The sequence below is a fragment of the Anas platyrhynchos genome, chromosome 4, assembly GCF_047663525.1.
Source record: "Anas platyrhynchos isolate ZD024472 breed Pekin duck chromosome 4, IASCAAS_PekinDuck_T2T, whole genome shotgun sequence".
NCBI lineage: Eukaryota > Metazoa > Chordata > Aves > Anseriformes > Anatidae > Anas > Anas platyrhynchos.
In genome coordinates this window covers 60,779,927-60,802,151 of record NC_092590.1, presented here as the reverse complement: position 1 = coordinate 60,802,151, position 22,225 = coordinate 60,779,927, and the positions used below count along the sequence as shown (strand labels likewise).

The 22,225-nt window shown below is 40.0% G+C and overlaps 1 protein-coding gene and 1 long non-coding RNA gene across 7 annotated transcripts in view; one reads left to right on the top strand and one right to left on the bottom strand.

Annotated features, from left to right (window-relative positions):
* The first annotated feature begins 2,355 nt into the window (after positions 1 to 2,355).
* On the top strand, positions 2,356 to 18,891 carry LOC106017025 (uncharacterized). Of its 5 annotated transcripts, none has more exons than XR_005265398.2 (8): positions 2,356 to 2,399; positions 2,529 to 2,574; positions 6,354 to 6,444; positions 8,055 to 8,289; positions 9,339 to 9,444; positions 11,153 to 11,259; positions 12,958 to 13,074; positions 17,930 to 18,891. It is a non-coding gene; the product is annotated as an uncharacterized lncRNA (long non-coding RNA). The 5 variants fall into 5 exon arrangements; XR_005265399.2 differs by having other exon boundaries at positions 8,055 to 8,293; XR_005265400.2 differs by lacking the exon at positions 8,055 to 8,289 and having other exon boundaries at positions 13,002 to 13,074.
* Positions 11,323 to 22,225, bottom strand: part of SEL1L3 (SEL1L family member 3) — a 38,512-nt gene continuing 27,609 nt past the window's right edge. For both annotated transcript variants that reach the window (XM_027457292.3, XM_027457291.3), the window contains exons 18-24: positions 19,502 to 19,592; positions 19,307 to 19,391; positions 17,134 to 17,243; positions 15,742 to 15,869; positions 14,024 to 14,126; positions 13,857 to 13,929; positions 11,323 to 12,604 (exon numbers count right to left, since the gene is read on the bottom strand). In XM_027457292.3, the coding sequence (XP_027313093.3) occupies positions 12,438 to 12,604; positions 13,857 to 13,929; positions 14,024 to 14,126; positions 15,742 to 15,869; positions 17,134 to 17,243; positions 19,307 to 19,391; positions 19,502 to 19,592 (757 nt within the window). In that variant the 3' untranslated portion in view covers positions 11,323 to 12,437. The remainder of the gene's footprint in view (positions 12,605 to 13,856; positions 13,930 to 14,023; positions 14,127 to 15,741; positions 15,870 to 17,133; positions 17,244 to 19,306; positions 19,392 to 19,501; positions 19,593 to 22,225) is intronic.

Here is a 22,225-nt window from a genome sequence, read left to right as displayed (position 1 = left end):
CTCTGGATTAAAACAAAACACATAGTGAGCGCTTAGTGAGGCATCCTATGCCCAGGTTCATGGAGCTGGCGGTCCCCAGACACCTCATGGTCATGGATGTGATGGAGCCCATACCTCCTAATCAGGTAGGAGACTGACACCCATGCATTCACAATCTCAACAAAGCCCTCAATAAAGTGGGCCCACAGCATTCACTGAGGCCCACAAGGAGGGACAACAACCGAAAGCATTCAGGGGTACCTCATCAACAGGGCTTCACCTTCAAGAAGATGAAGGAGACCTTTCTCCTTGTGTAGGGTGATAGCCTGGCCATCTCTCCTTGGGTACATGCACACACACAGAGGGGTGTGGGTGTGCTGGCTGCCAGCACTGCGTGTTGGTATAGCTGCACCCATTTTGTTGGGGTTGGCCTGGGGAGTAAAACTCGGTGCTGTGGGATTGAGCGGAGGCTAGGTAGCTACCCCGGGTGCCTGCAGGGTTTGTTTTCTGGATGGCAAACCTGATCGACAGCTTAGGGTCATGATGTGCTTCCCCACAGGAAGAAAGGGTACTGGTTATAGAAGTAGAAGAAAATATAAAGAGAGGGGAGTGGGTATCAGTTGCAATTGTTAAGCTTCAGGCTTCAGGTAGCTATTAGGCCAGACAGAGCACTTTGGGAAATAAATAACTGCTGAAATCTGGTGAGAGGTGTGAGAGGAAGGCTGGCTATTGTACAACACACAGGTCAGGTATAGTGAGGAACAAGGAGATGCAGTAGGAGCAAGCAGCCAGGGTTCACCTAGCACGGTGTGGGTGTCGGGCACTGAGTGCACCCCAGTTCCTGGGCCTGGCCCAGACAGATTCTCCTCTCTCTTGCCATTTTTCTAAAAGCTGGTGTCATACCCAAATGCTTCATCAGTCATCATAAGAAGTAATTACTGGCAAAAGTGCTGCCTGCAAGACAATTCCCACTTACCTCAGTTATACTGGAACAGATCCTGCTCCCATCTGTAGCAGTGCCACGGAGAAGAGTTAAGTGCACACAGCCTGAGGAAGGGATCTCTGTCAGTGACATGAAAATCACGCGGTAAACAAGGAAGCTACTGTACTTTACAGTGGTGGTATTTGCTTTGCAGGAAAGAATCTCCTCTCCAGAGTCATCAATCAGCACAAGAGGAGAAGGTCAAAGCAGATTAAAGCTGAGGGTAGATTAATTTCAGTTCGGTTTGATTTGGTCCCAAAGAAATGTTAGACCAGTTTTGTGGAATGCCTTTTTCCTCACTAGAGAGTGAACACTTAGTGCTTTCACATCAAATTTAGCATTATTGCAAAACTTTAAGAAGATTACAAGTGCGACTGGGCAGTAAAATCCCTTTGGTGTATGTACAACAAGGCAGCCTACAGTTAATGGAAAGTGTCCCAGTGCTGCTGATGGGCCTCTCTTCTGAGCAGAAGGAAGGGATATTTCAACACCATCTGTTAGTGTCCTGGCAATCCTCCCAGATGCAAATGCCAGAAGAATTTAAAATTGCTTCACCTTGACTGGGGGCATTGCCTCAGGAACGAGCACTGACGATGGTCTCTATGGGACAGAGTTTTCTAAGTGCACGTATGCCTGAATGTATGTTCTCCAGGACAGGCATTTCTTGGGTCCGTGAATGACTGGTAGGATAACTGGTGCTGTGTAGGATATCATAAGTGCAATTGTTTTCTAAATATCCACTTATACTTCCAGACATGCAAAATAAACAAATGAAATTGGGGGTCTACAAGAAAGTTGGAGAGGGACTTTTTACAAGGGCATGTGGTGATAGACAAGGAGCAATGGCTTTAAGCTAAAAGAAGGTAGGTTTAGATTAGATATAAGGAAGAAATTCTTCACTGTAAAGGTGGTGAGACACTGGCACAGGTTGCCCAGAGAATCTGTGGATGTTAGGATGTTATACCCCTGGAGGTGTTCAAGGCCAGGCTGGATGGCTTTGGGCAATCTTGGCTGGTGGGAGGCATCCCTGCCCACAGCAGGGGTAGGAACTGGATGGTCTGTAAGATCCCTTCCCACCCAAACCATTCAATGTGGAAATGAAAAATAATAAATGAACACTTAAAATGTTGTCTAAGATATAATGTGTTACAAATAAATATCACTCAAGATGGGCTGTTTTTTTTTTTTTTTCCCTTTTTTTTTTTTTTCCTCCCCCTGAAAAGCTTCAAGTAGCCTTTCAGCTTTATATCTTTCAACTCTATAGAGACGGATTATCTGAGCTAGCTATATCAGCTCCTGGTGCACACCTGGCAATACTTTAAAGCAAAAGGGAGTGATTGAAAACAGCTGAAAAGTGACTGAATAAGAAGTCAGCTTCTGGCTTAAGGGTGTGAATCAGAAACTGCTATCTATTTAAGCTTCAGAAGGTTAGCTTGTGGTAGGTAAAGTTGGTTTTGGAGATATATAGTCTGAGGCTGCTTAGTAATTTAATGAAGAAGTAAGAGTTGGGGGGGAAGGAAGGTTGAGGTTTAAGCAACAGTCAATTTGTCTGAATTTATTCTCCTAGCTTAAGGGTGAGCTGTGTCCTTGAACTAGAGGAGATTGCGTAGAAGGTGAGAATAATTCTGCTTGGGTGCATCAGTGGTATTCTGAAAAAATTAACTGGTGAAGATCTTTTTCTCAATAGTTATTGCATGAACACTAAGTATTTATTCCCCTTCCATGGTTGTGAGTTAATTCCTGTGAAGGTGTCCTGTACAATCCAAGTCTGAAATCCTAGATAGTTGTGTACTGGATGTGAGGATAAATTTTAGTTAAGACTCTGTGCTCTCCTGGAGTGGGGTAGGGAGGAAGTAAAGCAGTAGATATCTGCATGTACTTGTTGCTCATTGCTACTCTAATGACGTAGGAGCTATGGGTTAGATTTCTGTACTTTAAATGTAGAGGAAAAAGATTGTGAAGGAAGCTCATATGTTTTGTTGTGCAGATAAAGAGATGTAAATTGTGGCTAAACATTGATAGCTATCTCTACACAATGTGGACAGCTTGTCTAAAAGAATGTTGCAGTTAATGAGGTGCTGGGAGTTTTGTCTGGAGACAGACAAGAAAACCCCTTTAGAAATCTGGCATGTGAAAGCACAGAGATGCAAACTGCATGCAGCGGCTGGGTGATGAACAAGATGGGATGCAGTGGTCAGGAGAGGCAGAGGTAAGGGCATGGTGCTTAGGAGCATAGTTTAGTGGGTGATATTGGTGGTAGGGGGGTGGTTGGACCAGATGATCTTGGAGGGCTTTTCCAACCTGAACAGTTCTATGATTCTAAGTGTCTGGGAGTAAAGATCTTGTCCCCAGATTATGCCACCTCTGTGTGGAGGTGACCTGTGGAGATATCATTGGGTAGGAGACAGGTTTAGTGCTGAGTTAGAGCTGTGGCTCGGAGAGTGTAGCTGAGTTTCTGTTTGCTGTGTAGATCTTTGATTTTATTTTTTTCCAAGATCAGGTGGAAGACAGTGGAAAGGAGCAAGCTACTAGAAGAACAGCCCCTCGTAGCTCCAGTCATAACAGAGGTGGAAGCCCTATAGCCCATATACCACTGTGTGCATGAATTGTCTCCTCCAGGATGGTGTGAGATGGTTGTACTGCTTCAGGGGCTTGCTCCTAGGCTGGGCTAGTATTAGGCCGGCTCAAAACCTCTAAGAAGAAAAAAAAATAAAATTGAATCTAGACTGCTGACACAGGAGCTATTGGTGTAATGGGTGGGTGGTGGATGCTTTTTTCCTATCCTTTTAGAAGGAGCATTGGGTGCATACGTCTCAGGTTGGGCACCACCAGTAAAAGGGATGGGGAGGCATCCTGTTGGGGCCATGCAGGAGTTGAGTGCTCTCAGTACAGTAGGTGATGTTGTCAGGACTGTCACCTGTCTGGCATCTCATAATTTGTAGAGAGGGCAAATCTCTGTGAAGTGACAGATGTAGGCATGAACCTCCTTGGAATAAGAGGTTGTGGAATGATGCTTCATCTGTGTAGGTTCTCCACTCACAAAGCTGTTTTTATAATAAAAAAAATGCTGTATACTTTTTTTTTTTTTCAAAGACAGTAGCATAACCACACAGCTGTATCATTGTATTAAGTATCCCCCTCCCTTTTTTATTTTTTTAATAAAATAAGTGGTGGCAGTAGAGTAGCAAGTTCATGTGCATCCTAGGCATTGGAGCAGCTACACAAAATGTTGAGCTTTTACAGTACCCAAAAGCTGTAATCAAAGTTAGTCAAAAAGATGTACCACAAATATTTTTGAGTTCCTCTGATTCTTATATGAGGCTTCTTAAAGAATGATGCAGAAAATAAGGAAGGAAAAAAAAGTATTTCAAATGTGTTCATGGGCTTATAATTGCAGACCAACAAAAACTAGGTGTCTAAATTCCAACTTATAAGGCAGGAAAAGGCTTAGACTGAGGATTTAATTCTGAATTGTTGAAACTGACTACCTATTATTTTCATCGAACTGTTAGAAATATATGTTTTCTTTAAAGTTGGGCATCCAGATTGCAGATTTGGGATCTAACTCCTGACTACTCACACTTGCCAAGGACTCTGGGCTTTTCTCCCATAATGCCTGGATAGCCAGAAGATTCCCCTAAAGACTCATGTTTAGTCAAATCTAATGGTTTAATTCTGTTTTCTGTTTCAAAACACACGTACAGTTATGTGATGTTTCTTTCTGTGGTGAGGGGAACTGCTTTGGACCATTCTGCTTTATTTACAAAGTGGCATAAAGTCCAGTCCTACAGCAGTAACCCTTTTGCTGGCTGAAACTGTCCTGCTGACTGTGCAAGATGTTAGGCCTGGAAGTCAAAAGTCCAAAGGAACAATTTAATTTATTAGAATTAGGCACAAAACCCAAATCCTGAGGATGTGTTCTTTAAAATCTTACAGGATGCTGCAAGGATGATGCAATGTCCTTATTATGATGGAGATAAAAATAAAGCTATATTGCAAGACAGATAATGTGCCTCATTAATTTTCTTTACCTGTACCAGCAAATGCTTATGAGCATGGACTAGCCCGAGTGATTGAGATATAGGCTGGTGCTGGTGACACAAGAGCTGTGGCAAGGCCACCGGTATGGAAAATTCCTAGGGTAAGAGCTCCAGATCACAGTCCAGTCGTGTCCTGATCTGACTACAGACAAATGTGTGCTCAAACCTTGCGCTGCTCCCTGCAGCATTACCAGCCAACATCAGAGACCTGGCATGGCTTATTAGGTCCAGCAGGTCTAAGTACTACTGCTGGCTGAACCTTTGTCCAGAGCAGTGGGCTGAGAAGGGACAGTAAACCTCTACTTGATCTTTGCTGCTGAGATAACTTGTTGATAGCGCCTGGGATAGCCCATGCAAGCAACTACCCTGATGAATCATCTCTAAACTGCTTTGTCTTGACTGGTGCTACATGTGGACTTCTGCCATTGCAATGAAGTCACAGCATTTATCAGTGAACAGCAGTAAAAACCCAGAGAACTACTCTTCTCTTTCTGGATGGAGGAGTAATAGAGACTGTGGAAGACTTTGGGGACTCTCAGTACTTCTCCCTCCCCTCCCCCCCCCCCCAGCTTCAGCGAGCCTCAACTCAAATTACCAAATTCTGGCAGGATGGCTTTGTGTGTGGAGGGGATCAAGGCTGAGACAAATGCTGAAGTTTTAGATTCTTCATCAGTGAAGAAGCATTGATACTGTAGATCATCTTCAAAAGACATCTTACTCCTAGGACAGAGAAGTTCAGTTTGTAGTACCGTTAACAGTCACACAATCTTTTAAAAGCTTCAAGAAAATCCTTTTACTGGTTTCAGTGGAAGAGCTGATTTTTGTCTTTATATATATGCAGTAGGGACCTTTGTTAAATTTGGCATCCCATCTTCAGCCCTCCAAACACTTCTGGAGTTATGTACAGCAGCCACACAAAGCAGCATGAGGCCTCCAAAGCTCTGCTTCCACCCGTGTGTGTGTGTGTGTCAGGGTGGTGGTGGTGTAATCAGGTGCCTAGCAAATTTGTGACTTTTATTTTTGTTATTTATAGGCAGAGTTATGAATATAAAAACTACTTTCCTTCAATGAGGGATTTTATTTTATGAATATACCATTGTTAAGCACTTAATGCATTGCAAGAGAATCTAGGTGTTCATGGGGTAATGATACTGGGGTACAAGGTACAAATAGGCATGATATAGGGGAGAGTTGTGATAATCATAAACTGATCTCGATATATATATATATATATTATTTCTTTCCCTAGCTAACTGGATTAGCACACAGGATAATAAAACTTACCTAGAAAGCTGTGTAGATAGCTTATTACTCAAAATGTTGTACAAGTTGTTTTCTGTCTCTGATATCAGCATCAATATCAGAGAGCTGCCGAGTCTGTCACAATGCTCTTCCCCGGTATCTGAGCACCAGGGGCCTCCTGCATACTTCTGGATATGTCAGGTACGAAAACGATGTTTTTATTTCCTTTGCTGATGGAAAGGCACAGAGGTTGTATTTGCTGTGCCTGGCAAAAGAGCTTGCCTTAGGAGAGCTGAGAAATGGGCTGCACAGCAGTCCTGCTGCCAGACTGCCTCTGGGCCCTCTGAGGTGGTGTCTGCACTTGCCATGGGTATCTGCCTGGCTGCCACTTCTGCTGTGGGTTTCAGTCTCTCTAAGGACATGTATGTGCTTATAATGTGTATCAGTGAGCAGTTCTGAATCCGTTAGTCTGAGATGGGTATCTGAAGAACTTGGCCAGAGTTCATTCAGGCCATGGAATATTTGGGTTCATGTCTCTGTATTATTGAAGCTTTTCAGGTCCGTACATAAACTTCTAAATACTGGCCTACTGGTGCTTATGGAGGTTGGTTGTGGTTTTAACATTCAATTTATTATTGTCTGGGACCAGACACAGTAAATATTAAAAAAATAAATAAATCTAGAGGAAAGACTTCTGATTAAATAAATATGACAAATTGTGGAGTATGTAGAAGCTTTAGGTTATTGTCACTAGAGCAGATGTCTCTGGGTTTCTCATACTGGTATTGTTACCAACAAGGTTGATATGGTTAACTCTCTCTTCTAAGAGTAGTGTGCTGTGGTTGACTTAAAAATGAAACTGGAAGAGCTGCTCATGTTCAGCTGGAGCTGGCTTGGAGGAGCAATGCAAGTTAAGGAGCAGATGTGAGCCCCCAGACCTTGGCATGGACCGCACGTGGAGTTGGTGTGGGGCAGGGATGGCAGGGACAGTATTCTTGCTACCAACCAACTGCAGAGCAGAAGGGGAAAACAGGGCTGTGAACTTCCTGGAATGAGGCAAAGTGTGAGTGGAAGCTCCGACTTGTCATAATCAGCAAGTCAGCTGCAGTGCATTTTGGAAAGGCTGTCTTGTTGTCTACAAACACCTCTCGCATGAAAACAAGTCTTCATGACGGCTCTGAACATGCTGGGACTGCTGGGAGGCACAAATTGATAAATGGGTTTGTGAATCACAGAAATCAGTTCTAACCTTACAGTAATAGGTACTGGGAGGGTGGGGGAGGAACAGGGCCTGGCAGCACACAGCAGAGGCCAGCAGGCAACCAGCAGTTCATCTGCCCAGTTAATCTGAGCAAGGCCTAAGGATGTGTGTGGTGAGGACTCTCACAGACATCTGTGCTGTCCAGCTCTGTGCTCCCCAGCTTAGCCTGTTCCGAGTCTTATCCCACTCAACAGTGTTGGGACACAGCTCAGGGGGTTCTATGGACCAGGGCTGCCCCCAACACACAGCTCATGAGGCACCCATATTCAGAGAAGGAGTTTGACCATGGCCACGCTTTACCGCGTCCTCTCACGGACAGGCAGTGAGTGGAGCCTGGCCTTCATTAGCTTAGTAGTAGGAATTTAGCTGGAGATTGTGCAAGTTTAGAAGTAAATTAGAGACACTTGCTGTGTAAATCCATGACTCAAGGCCATGCCATAATGAACAGAAGGAAAAAGCCACGTAGGTTTCTCAGTTTCTGCTCTGTCAAACTGCCTATAAAATGGTGCTAGGCCCTGCTAGCCAGGTTGTGCTTTTTGCCGTTCACCAGGCAGAACTGATAGGAACAAACAGCAATGCTAGGAGCTATCTGGAAGGTTGGTGGGTGATCAAAGAGACGTCAACAGGGACAAACAAGGGAGAAAACCAAGAATCAGGTGATGAGAACAGGGGACAGAGTCAAGGTCAGTGGGCATGTTAGACGAGAGGAACGATCACTGATGACCAAGTTACAAAACAACCTGCCGCAACCAGCTTTCTTCTGAAGGGTTATTAAGACCTGAAAGGTAGGTGAGTATCTGATGGCATTTACCAAGCAACCCAAGTCCTATAAGCCAAGGGGCACATAAGCACTGTGGCAATTTGTTTGGAATCTCACTGCTTGAGAATATCTAATCTGTAGCAAGCTCTTTGCAAACACATGTTGTCTAATGCTTGGTTATGTATGCATAAACTGCATGGACTGCAGTTCTGCAGTTACGTAACTTATCTCTTCCTTCCCATTTGGGTTACTCATTACTCTCTTTTCTTTTTTTTTTTTTTTCTTCTGATTCTCACCTGCATGAACAACCCATATGCAACTGTTTATAAGAGAGATGTATTTAGGCATGGACTTGGACATTTTTTACTGTAAATAACAATTTGGCCTTCTGGCACAGGATTTAGTTCCTAAATAGCTTAGGAAATTTATTAGGAAATTTAGTTTCCTAAAAAATGGAAGCTGTGATGTGTTTCTAGCATGTCTATATGCCAGTGTCTGCTTTTTCTTTGTTTACTGTGTTATTTCAGTTATTCAGACATTGCTTCTCTCACCTATGTCTTAGGAGTGATGAAAGGGAAATTGCTCTGTGCCTGGAGTTGCCTCATCATTCCTTAGCTTCCTTGCACTTGGGCTTGTTCTTCAAAATACCATCTTGTCTCTTTCACTTCTATTCTCTATGGCCCAGTCTTTTAATTCAGTTCATATGTTTATGGCAGGGAGAAAAGGATGTGGGGAGGAAATTCCTCAGCCAAAGCTTATTGAACCTGTTTCATATCTCTGTACTGCACTTCATCCAAGATAAGGGCCAACAGTCACCCGGTGCTAAAAGCCATAGTCCATTAGTCAAAGGGGACACATTATACAGAAAAGAATTGGGTATGAAACCAAATCTCATAACGGGTATTTCCCAAAGCTTTGAGCCTTCCTCATAGCTCAGATGGAAAAGCTATAGTTCCAGCAGGAGATGTACTTGCAATGCACACTCCAAGTACCAGGACTAGTGTATATATATGTGTGTGTGTGTGCATGTGTATATGCAGCTGTAAGCACATGCTTATTATGTCTGTATATTAGGGTGTAATGTTCATCACTGCACAGAGTGGGAAACAGCATCATGCAATGGTCACAGAATCACCCACGTAAGGATGCCTGCAGTCACTTCTGTCCTGCTACTACCTTGGTATGTAATTCCAACTTCAGTTTCTGCAAGTTTTGCATAACCAATTTGAAACACCTACTACATGATCCTTAAGCTGTTCCCCACTTAGAACTACTCAATGCTGACTTTATTTTTGAAATTTACCTTCACGTACTCATGTTCCCTGTCTGTAACTGGTATTTAATTCTCAGCGGTATTTTTTTATTGTAGCATTTTGATACATTGTGCATAGGAACTTCTAGTCTTTGTCACTTGCAGTAACACATAAGTTTACTTAGTTGGTACAAACTGTACATTAACTTTATATAATTCAGCACTTACTCTGTAAATAAGGACTCTAGAATTATTTGATGTCTGTAACTTACTTGTTTAAGATAATTCTAAGCTTGAACCAAGACAAAAAAGGGAAAACATACATCACTTACACTACCTTAAGCAACACCTGTTTTGCAAACCCTTTATTTCTAGGCTGTGCTGTTGAGCTGGCTGGGCTTCTATAAAACGTGTATGAGCATGCAGAATTCCAGTTCTAGAGTCCTATGCTTCTGACTTTCTTTAAATATTTCTCTCTCCCATCCTGACAACTCAATATGTGCTCAAGAACTATAAACTGCAGTGGTCTTGTTCTATCAAAATTTTGGTTTAAGTTGAAACAACTTCTTTTTGTGTTTTCTTGCAGATGTCATAGAATTATGTCACTGCTTTAACTAACCATCCTTTCCTTCTCCCTGGGAATTATATAATTCTCTAGGTTGTCAAATAATAGCCTTCTGTAAAGGGTACCCTGTGAAGGGTAATTTATTATTACTTCAGCCTTAAGTGGTACCACTTTATCGTTAACGTATTTTCGTGTTAAATGTTCTTTGATAGGAATTGGCTGTAATGGTTACAATAAACAAAGACATGATTAATAACTGCTGGCGTCAAGAAATATAGGGTAGTTTTATCAATTGCCTTCTGAAATATAGATGTGAAATTACGCTTCTGGCAAGCCTCCTCAAGTCAGTTCACTAATAAAGCTGAAAGCACGAACAGACTTTGGAAAGGACAATGTGGTCAGGCCAATTGCTAATGCCTATTTATATATCGACACAACCTGGAATTCAGGAACTCAACGACCTCTGTGATTTCAGCGGAGGGGTTCCAATCATACCACCATTAATGAGCTTCCATGGGATTAATATTTTACTATGGCATTAAAATTTTTTTCCCTTAGGGACAGCTGCTTTTGTGACTATAGCATATGTAATAAAATATTTTACGCACAGCTTACTACATGGTATGGCTTGCCACGTGCGTGTTCAAATAATATTTTTTTGTGTGACCACTTTAACTAGATGTGACATTTGGTACATAACTTCATGCCTATTTTGTGACAATTACTTGTTTTCAGAGGCTATACTTTTTGCAAGAGCTTTGGGATCACGATTTCACCCTACCCAGTTTTATTACAAATGCACAATGTTTTCTTTTATTAGGTGACTAATGTGAAGTTGGGAGAATTCTTAAAATATCTGTATGCCTGTGTAAAAAAAATTGGTATAATTACAATACTTGGCTTGAAGCTGGAACTCAGAATACTTTGGAATTTTTAGTTCTCTAGAGAAGAAATATATGCTGACGTGTAACTCTTTTATATAACTCAATCTCTTTTTGCATTTTTCTCCCATTTAACTCATTCCCTTCCTATTGAAAACTGCTACTTTTTGACTGCCGAAATAACCTCCAGGTCTGTTCTGTGAGAATGCTGTGTTCTTCGAAGAAAGTAGTGGTTGATTGCTCCATTTGAAGTGAAGAAAGCAGGCACCTAGATCATGTTCCTCAAAATCTGCAATGGTAAGATACTATAAGAGACTCTCACCTGAAAGGTGCTTTAAAAAAATTCCTTCACATTTAGGCTGAATTAGAAAAATATTTTTATTTACAAGAGTAAATAATGTAGTGCAAGGAGAGTGGATTTAACCCTCAATAATAATGCATAGATTGATGCAGTTGATAGACTGTGATCTAAATAATTTTGCAGAGCTGCATACACACCTGCTTTAAAGGTCAGACCTCTCCTACAGCCACTTACCTCACAGCCTTAAATCACACAGACATTTGCACTCTATATTTATTATCCCATCTAATGTTTATCAAATAAATTGTCATTTAAACACATGTGTTGAAAAGGTATGGTAGAATATGAAAGAAATCCTTTTGAGTGCTACCTATGTAAGAAATTAAAACAAATTGTTCACTCACTTCATGTCACCTGGTCACATTTAAATATTATTTTATTTATCTAATAAGGACTCTTTCTCTAAGCAGTGGCTCTTGGATGGGGTGGGAGAAACTTTATTTGTATCCTCAGGAAAATGCTGACACTGAAACTGACATTTCAAGAGTCAGCCAATAGGACTACTATGTTATGATCATATTGCAAATCTTCCCATATTTTTGTTTCAAAAGAAAATGCTTTCTGCAAAAAAGAGCTAGGATGGAATGTAAGATGTCAAAGTAATTGCTATCACTGTATGTACCAAAGTCCTGGCTGGTGTTCCACGGAATTTGGAAAGTGGAACTAGGCGGCTGGGTTTCACTTTTATACCATTTCCATGCTTCCAACTCAGAAAACTGGTAATTGCACCAGTAAGGTAAGTTCAAATGCATTAAAGGCCACCTAATAAGTTATTAGACATCTCAGTAAGGTATTTTCTTCATCAAAACCAATGGGAGTTTTGCTCATTTTTCAAGTAGGTAAAGAGTGTGCCTGTGTTCTTGTAATTCTTCAATATAATACACTATGATCATGTGTTGGGTATAGTGAGATAAGCTGTATTCTCTGTTTGGACTGGAGTGTTTAAGTTATTATGGGGTGTTTTTTTTTAAGTTACAGTAGAGAAATTAGTCCAGTGGATTTTGGCTGCTGGGCTGCATTATTAATGCCATTAATCGGGTTGGTTGCCAGTTCTTACACTTGTAGTTCATATCCCATCATCCTGGTAGGACATCAACCTTCAGAAAACTACACCTCAGCTGGTAACAAGAGGATTCTGAGGGTTTAACTCCTGCTCTGCTGAGTCATTTGATAAAGTAGATTCATCTTGCTGTGCTGGCTGTGTAGCATCTTCATTGCTGTTCCCTGAGGAAGAAGGCTCATCTGATGATGGTTCTGATCTTGTTCCAAGAGAATTACTAGCTACAGAAAAATGCCAAAATAAAATATTTAAAATCCTCAATACACCCAAGATGTCAATTTCCATATTTTTAAATATTATATGGATATAAAGTTGCAATATAAATAAAATACTCAAAGGTTAGGAAATATCAAAAGAAGAGTATCTGTAACTTTAACTTTGCCCTTCATACATACACATTAATTGATGTAACTTGAGAATTACATAGCTAGTAAGAAAAGAAAACAAGGTTTCAAAGTTATTTCCATAGTCAGCCTATGTCCTAAATGGTGTCTATTAACTAGGAAATTCAAATAATCTTTTTATATTTAATGTTTACAGATAGGATTATTTTTTAAATCCTTTTCCCTTTCAGTGTAGGAGACAACTTGGAAACTGACTTTTTTCTACATTTTACAGAAGTATGTCAGAAAACAGTTTTTTCTTCTTCTAAAGAAAATAAACTTAGTGGAAGAAAATCTTTTCATAACAGGTAATGTTTATTTCACAACTTAATGATCAAGATCCTGTCTTGTGATTTAAAGGAAAATACTTGCCTGAAGCTGGCAATGCTTTTTAAATGATGATTCATTGTTTTTGCATGTGACTTTTTTTTCCCCTTTCCTTAGCAATGCTGTTTTGTCTTTGACATCTTCAATGTGGTGAGAAAGAAAATGGAGTTTTAACAGACTGAAGCCTGACATTTAGTTTTCTGTCTCTTAAACACTAGTGTCCCATCAGAAAAGAGAACATACAGCTAACTCTTTAGTTCTGGACAGGAGGAATCTGCAGTTGCTGATTCTAAGTATGTACTGATTCTTTCACTGGTCTGAAGAGGCAGTGCCAGTTCCTAAGTTACTCCAGCATACTAGCTCTCTGAACCTCACTTTTACTTCCTTGTATCTGAATGAATCCAATCATATATAACATGGCATGCAGTCTCATCACATATTAAAGTGACAATGTATGAAATCATATAGTCATATAATTAGTTTCCATATAGTCTCCTACAGTCAGTGCTTTTATAAAGAAGCAAGGGATTTATCAAGGGAAGTTCTCCAGAAACTGACAGGCTTAAACCAGCCATCTGTGCCTCACTCACTTCATGCACTTCTTTTCATCAAAGAATGACTTGCATGACAAAGACCTTGCTCTCCATCGGGACTTCTACCAAATCTAGAATGTTTTTCTTTAAAGTTCTTACTGGACAGAGTACAACATTGCTTCATTACCATTCAATACCACTTCTTCAGTTTTACTGTGACAAATACTTACCAGATAGAGTCTGAAAATAGTGCACTGCAAACGCAATCAGAATTGATAAAAGAAAGGTTCCCATGAAGTATATCTGTGGCAGGAAGTTTAAAAATATGTTAGATCCATGCAAAGGTGCAGTAGTGCTACAAATGAACTAGCACATGTACCAAAGGAACAATACATACCAGCGTAGACTGTAAAATAGCATTCCAGAAAACTCTCATGTAAAAATAAAGCAATGCTATTGAGCACGGACTAATTGATTCTTGGTTACTATGATTCCAGCACCTACAACCAAAAAAGATTAAAACAACTAATTAGTCCTACTTTGCAATTTTGTGCCACCTGTCATCTGGGAATCTCTAGTGTGTTTGCATTAGCACAGGGAAAACAAGCAGATACTATTATCACTATCACAGTAAAAACTCATAGAAATATCAGATTAATCTCATTAAGCACAGAATACTTTACCCTAGGAGCATATTTTTGTTTTCTGATGAGTCAACAACTAGCTACCCTAGGAGCCCCTGGCTAGAATCCAGGCTACCCTTGTCAAGCAATCACAATACAACCTCATATCCGAGATACTTTGCTCTGACTCGTATGAGTCAACTGAAATCAACAGCAGTAGCACTTGTATCAAGATTAAGCCTACAAAATTCAGCTGTCTATGCAGCAGATTGGTGCCAAACACCCCATCAGAGACAATTAAGTACTATATAATGCCCTCAGCACTCAGAGTGCTTTAGCTGACTAGCTGCTAGGTGTCTGTTGCGGGGTAAGCTGAGCTGCTTTCCATGAGGTAGGACTTCGCCAACTAGGAGAGTTCAAAGAGCTAAATCACAAATACCATAAGCTTGAATTGATTTTTTTTTTTTTGTAACCAAGCTGAGCAGGGGTGCATGATGTAGGATGATGGGAAGTTGCTGTGGCGCTGTCCACTCTGGATTTTATTCTCACTGCAAAGCAGCTGGGTTCAGTGAAGGCAAAATTCAGGTTCAAGCTTACAATCCCAGGAAGCCCTATTTAGCTAAATGGTAATTTTATGTGGATTGGAGGTAATTTAGGGAGCAAGTTCAGACTAGCTGCAGTGAGTAACAATTTTGGTGGATTGCTGATGAATCAACAAGCGAGGCCTCAATGCCATCTCCACTCTTTTGTTGTGTTAACAACTCTCAGTGGCAAAACAGAAATAACACCACTTATTCCTTGTTCACAGATATGTATTAACTATTAGGTTCTCCTTCCTTAAAAATCTGAAAGGCAGTTCCACGAATCCACCGAATATTCTGTAAACTTTCCATTCCCACTGTGCTTTTCTAACATGTTACTTCATCTAGGCAAGGAACCCTAAGTTCTCTTAGGTAAAGAGATCTCTTAGGTAAACAAAACCAGAGTTCTGCAGCTGACTTCTGCACACAAAGTATTTGCGCTGCAGTTCAGACAGCAGATCCGTAACATTCTCACATGTAATATTCTGTGCCAGGACGCTCTGCGGCACAGATACACTGGAACATCTTTGCAGAAACAATAGGAAGGACTGCTATTATCCCAGTTACACGCTTTTACATTCCATATTAAATTATGCTATAATTATCCTTAAAAATTGGTTTGGACAGCATACAAATTGTCAGTGCCTACCTAATGAATTTAAATACACAGAATAGGAAAAGGCCTCCTGGATCATTAAATCCAGTCCCTGCTGTTTCAGGTAACCACACACAATCAAGTCTCTCATAACAGTATATTTAGGCAGTTAAAGCATTTCAAGCATGTTGACCTTAACCTGCCTTAAATCATACCAGAGAACAAAGTTAATCATTACAGGAGATGCTGTTCTCAAAAGTAAATGCTACTCAGGGAAAAACAGAAGATGCTGATTAAGGTAAAAAAAAAGACTCACCTATAATAAAGCTCCTGAAGAAGTGAAGCGTTACCAGAATGCAATGCCTGATCAATTTCCAAGTGATCCAGAATGTAGGAAGGTATGGAGTTGCCCTCTTCTATCAGAAGGGCCAAATTAAAGAAACCCTAATAATAAAAAAGCATATACATGTTTTAGTAATTTTTTCATATGTGTATTTAAGGTATAATATAAGCATCAAGTATCTAAATTATTATAACTGTCTTCTATACATTAACTTAGCGTAACATGATCTTCACTGAATAATGAGAGCCTTCCCTCCTAATCATGTACCCAGCTAAGCCCAGAAAGATGTGAAAGAACAACATTCATTTGTTGCGACAGTTTTCTGAGAAATTATTTAAAAGATCTGAGCTTTCTCACTTTTACTTGCTCACAAAAATCAAACCGTAATGTTTTATCTACCACAGAAATATAGACTGAAAGCAGGAATAAATACCTGTTCTGTTGCCATTTAACTCCCCTCTAACTCTACCTAGATCAGCAGAAATCAGAACAGTGAAACTGAGAGCAGAAATTTGCTCCAAGAAATTTAAATCCTTAGTCTTAGACTTTTGCCTACTTGGGATAGTCTTAGGCATCAATATGTCTCTTCAGAGCCATGAAGATGAACACAGAGGAGATGTATTGCAGGATTCCCCATCAGTCTGGCTTGCATACTTTAAAATAACTGTTCAAGCATATCATCTTTCCTTTGCTAGTTCATCAGCCATGCTTTGTCCTAATATCCTCAAAACATATCAGAACTACACTACCTCTGATAAATTCACATACAAGATATTATCTGGAAACGTTGTCAGAGGTAGAGGGCGACCAGAAGATTGCATCTCGGATATTTCAGAAGGATGTGAAGGTAGAACAGGGCATTGAAATGCTGCATGTCTTCGGTAATGTAACGTGGTATATCTTTTCACTATAAAACATTTTAAGTTGAGAGCTTCTGTTGGTGGAGTGACCAAAATTCACCCTAGGATACACTCAATATGATCATGAAAATAGACTACTCTTCTGGTTTATTTCCTAAAAATAGCAATGGATAGAATTGGAAGAAAACTCAGGCAGTCTATTAACACTTCCCCTTGCAGTAACAAAAAATATGAAGGTCACAACAGAATCAAATCCGCCAAGGTATGGCAGCACTGAGTTAATCTCTTCACCTTAAGCTTTCAAGACACCTTAACTGTAGGACCGTCCTTCTGTTCTAGGTCTACCTTCTGACTCCCTAGGTATCTTGAAATAATTTTAACTTATTCAGGCAAGTCTCTTCAGTGCTCAGATGTAGCCAAGCAGAATAACTGTTCTCAGGTGAATCTTCAGATTGTTCTAAACTCTGTAATGTGTTTTATTAACACATTACAAGTGCAGACCTACCTGCGAATCTCCCTCTAATGCAGCTTGTGCGTACATCCGCACTGACAGCTCAAGGTCTTTAGACTGGTTCTGGTACCCGTAGTAGTAGAAATCTCCCATCTTCAAATAAGCTGTGGAAGAAAATAGTAGCACGTCGTTTAAAGCATTTGTAGAGAGAGAATCAAATAACCAGAAATGTGGTGGAGAATTTAATAATATTTCTATTTAAAGCAGTGTATCTTTCTCTCTGATTGTCTCTATGACTGCTTCACGTTTGAATGACTACTGAAAATATTTATTCTGGCTGAAATTTCTCATGATTGCTCTTTAATAAATTAATACAGTGAATGATTTTGCTACTTTTACAAAAACAGACTTAGAGACTTCACACTGTATTCCCTCTTCACTTGCTGATTCTGTCTTCAGGCAACCTGTAGCCTTATTATTCAGGTTAGCCTTACTAACTTGATAAGTCTTACAACATGCTGCTCAAGAGCTTGTCATGTGCCTGTCTCTTTGGTAGTTGAACACACCCCAAAAGTTACAGAGGTTTGCTGCTGATAATGTCATTAGTTTCAGATCAAAACCCACCCAGGACAACTGTAAGGGTAGAGTTTTCCCGGTCTAGAAGGAAGCAATGCCCAGCAAATACTTTACAAATATCTTTCTCTCATACTGCAAAGTACTGAAATGCTGCAAAAGACTACAGCATTGGCTCACTGCACTAACCTATACTAAAGAATTTATAAATTTCCATGCTAAGCTGTGCCAAAATGGTTTAGAAATACTTCTAAACCTTGCTTTGTGTGTCTTGCAGTTATCTGGAAGTCCACTGTAAAAACTGGTGGCATTATAGCAGAGGTTTTCCAGGAAGCAAGTCAGTCCCAACAGCAAAGGCAGAAAGACTACCATGGAGTGGCTGCCACAGACGCAGAGTGGTAGGTCACGAACACTGCAGTGAATCATAACGAGGAGATCTCCTCTTGACTGTATCAGCCACGTCATTCCAGCCTCGTTTTAAGAACGCTCCAGCAATAAGCACTGGCCTTGAAGTTATCCTGCACTGCACTGACGCTGTAAGCCCTGGGAATCTCTGCTGCTTGGGTTAGACTTTCTCAGCCCCAAGACCTACACTGGGGATTCAATCCTCTGCTACTGCAGAAAGAGGCCTCAGATAAAATTCCCTCCTTATGTTACCCATGTGAAAAAAGTAATAAAGTTCTTCCTTTGATAAAGTCAACAAGTCTTCTCTCCTTTCCTTCAATGGAATCACAGTCTCACCCCAGGAGTCTGAACTTCAGAAGCTTCTCTAATATAAGATTTCACCTATCTATAAAGTCAAAACTGCACCTTGCTAAAGCATCAACAAACTCCAACAAACAGGGTCTGTCAGTTCCTGTGGCTTTAGACTCTGTCAACATGGTGTTTAGCTCCAATGCTGCTACATATTTAAATAGCTTGTATTATTTTTAGACTGCACTTTTTCATGTGCTTATTACAAAGCACTTAAACTTTCTTGTGAGACAATCAGATGAATGTATGGAAGTACTTAAAAACTCTTTACAAGACACCAGAATGACTTACTCAATAAAGTCTCTGATGTATTAAAATTTAAGACCAGAGGAATTTATCTTATACATGAATAAACCTTCTCTTCCAGAAAGGGATACCTTTTGTTTTACAGAGACAGAGAATCCTTCAGTTCCCCCATGGTAATCTGTGCCTATGTTGATAAACTCTGTACCCTAATAGAAAACTCATCATAAATTAGATAAAGAATCCTTTAGCCTCCATTCATTTCTCATGACTCAATTATGATATGGAAGTGTATTAGCTTTTGGATTTTCTCTTTGATAAACTGAACAGCATGAGCTCTTAAAGTCTACTGCTACTTTTTTTTTTTTTCTTACATGTTGAGTCAATTGCTCAGGCTCTTAAAGGTCTGGCCTGCTCTAAGCTTAGCTTTTTTTTCTTCTTTTCACATTTTATCCCACAAAAGGAAAATTCTCTGAAAAATTGTGCTGAAATACAACACTTAAAACACTTACTTTCTAATATTCCTATCAAAACACTGAAAAAGAAGTCTGTAAGCACGGATTACTCTTCCCTTAACTTGCTTACTCACACAGAAGTTGCAACGGATGTAGTTTTTGAAATAAAATTAAAAAAATCAGAAAGAATTCCTTATACATACCAAATGAGGGTGCATTGATTTGAGACGCAGAGAAATTGTAGTATCTCCAAACACAATCAGTTGCTAGGTATTTTCTTGCTAGTTCCTGGAAAGAAAATGAATTCATCCATTTATAACACACAGGAGATATTAGGATAATGTTATTACTAATGGGTGTTCCTTTTAGGGTAATGAGATGTGAATACATTTACTTACTGGTCTTTCTTCACAGAGGTGTGCTAAATTTGACTGTGACACTTCAATCCCAGTTTCAGCTGCTAGAACATAATGTAGCAGAGCTTCATGCCTAATGTTTGATAAAACAGATTAGTGAAAAACCTAACAAAATCACAAGTGTTTCAGTTATATTTAGTTAATACCTAAACTGATAAAATCACCTAGGAGCAAAATTGGGTATGAGGCTTAAAAACAAGAGGCTGGTGAACTCATGCAACAGCTACATCTACTGTCAGCACTTGGTGTAACAAGCATTGCTGGATCTCAAGAATTGTTTTATCTCTTGCATTGAAACTAGACTGGCTCCAGTGTGCATTTACTCTTTTGAGATGAAAGATTGATGATAAAGCTGTACTGACATTAAACTGAATTAACTTTTTGAATGTTTTGGAAAAAAACACATTCTTAAAAGATTCTTTCCCTCTGTGATTAAAAAAAATAAATCTATTATTAACATACTTGTATTCATATCTGTCAAAAATTCATCTGAGTATATCTTTGGTACACTTTATCTTTTGCCCATTTATTTATGTGACTCTGTTGTTCTGTCTTTTTAGACAGACTTTTAGACTTTTTGGAACAGAAGTTCTCTCCCATACTTGAACATGTAAGAGAACAGTCTCAGTCCCTCTATGAACATTAGGCATTTCATTTACTGTAAAGCTAGTAATAAAAGATAATTTTGCATTTGCAATGCAGCATTTCAGTGCAGCAGTACAACACGACAGCAGTGCCCATGATTCCAGAGGACATCATCTCTTTCATATCTCTCTAATGTTCTCTGTACCTCATCTACTCAATAGTGTGAAGACTACACTTTCAGAAAAAAAGCAGTTTCAAAATAAAAAGCCTTTTTCCTGCTACTTTATGTACTACTTTGTGCACCTTTTTCCTATTAGACTTCCTACTGAAGGGTCATGTTTCCAGTGACTTTCTCCACAGCATAAAGCTAAAACTATGGCAGGTTTCAGGGTTCGTTGGCGTAACTGGAAGCAAACACAGTTACCTAACATTTGACTTCAGGAGTAGGTGCTTAAGTGAAGAAACTTTAAACAAAACTGTGAAAGCAGTTGCCCCTAAAGAATAAGCAGGTGTAACCTCCTGTTTCCAAACTGCTTTTGCAAGATTATGAATTCTTCCTTAGTACTTGTCCTGTAAAGCCATCTGGGATAATGGGAGCCTGGCACCAAAGAAGGAATCCAGAATACCTAAGCTGGGCAATTAATTCTGATCCTTACATCTCAAAGGACAATTCAGAAAAGAAACTACATTTAAGATCTCTGAATTAGTCTCTGAAGATCAAACAACCTCGACTCTCATAGATGTGTTTGACATGCAGCAGCTAACAGCAGTAACTGAGGAACAGGTATTATTTGGTCTGCTTGGCAGTGTAACAATGCACAACTGTGCAAGATACATGAACAAATATTCAGAGGCAAAGATTTATTTAAAAGTGTGTTCATGTTGAAAAGAAAGATGACCACCAGACCAGTGTTTTTAAGTGACTGCCCCATACACGTCCAGTCTCTGGCACCTAAAGCAGGTGTCTAGCAGATTCTTCCTCCAACCTGCTGATACCAGACCTTTTGGGAACTTAATGCCCTACCTTTTGGGATCTGAATGCCCTGTGAAGTGCATATGACTTTCTTGGGACTGTACTCAGGGTGAACTGGGTAAAGTCACAGGTTGTACATCAGAACCTGTACAGAAAATGGTAACTTGAGATTTTTTCAGTGCTGAAAAGTGAGGTCAGTTCTCAGGAGAGCCTGTGATGGACCAAAAATAAAAATAATTTCTGCCAGGAACAGGTTACTTCGAAACAGTCCACTGTTTCTTGAAGATCTTCTAGGTCCAAAGCATTAATTAAGTGCTAGCAGGGGCAGCCTGCATGGCTAAAAAGGCTGTTGTCTTAATCGCGTCACAGCTTCTACAGTCTGATGCCTGCATGTACAGTATCTGGTGCTTATGCCAACAGGTCACTAGGACAGCTGAGTCCATGGTGAATTCACTTGTAAAATGCCTTGCCTACTACTAGTGACTATGGCTAACTTGATGAACACTGACAAGGCACGTCTTATCTCAGCATTATGCATCACTACTCCTTGCACTGCATTGTTACTTCTCACTGCCCTGAGGCTTATGTTCCTGTTTGCTAGCTAAAAAGTCACATGAAAATTAAAATGTGAAGTAAAACATTATGGTTTCATTGTTTGGGTTTTCCCTCAGACTGTTTCTTATCAAGCCCAGAAAGGCCCCAGTGCAAAAGCAACTACTGCCTGCATCATCCTGAGGCAGCATGCACTTGCTCAATAATGTACTTTCAGAAACTCTCCTGAATTTCCAAATGGTGTGGGCCTTGCCAGAAGTACCTGGGTCACGCACATGGGAAAGGAAATTTTCTAATAAACCACAGAGTCTACTGTGCAAAACAAAAAATTATATAGAAGAGAGAAAATGTGTGTTTTTTTAGGGACAGAGTGAAAAAAAAGAAGTGAAAGGCATTACTCTGGCTAATCCAGTGCCCATTACATACAGGAGTACTACCAGATGAAAAGCACAGATAGCAGAAGACAAAAAAAAAATGACTGGCCCTGCTGTTTCCTGCACACAGTCTAGTGCAGAAACTCTATGCCATACTACAATCCGAAGAGTATGCCTATTTCTAGATATCCCTTGAGGAGACTGTTACCTTTAAAAACAAGA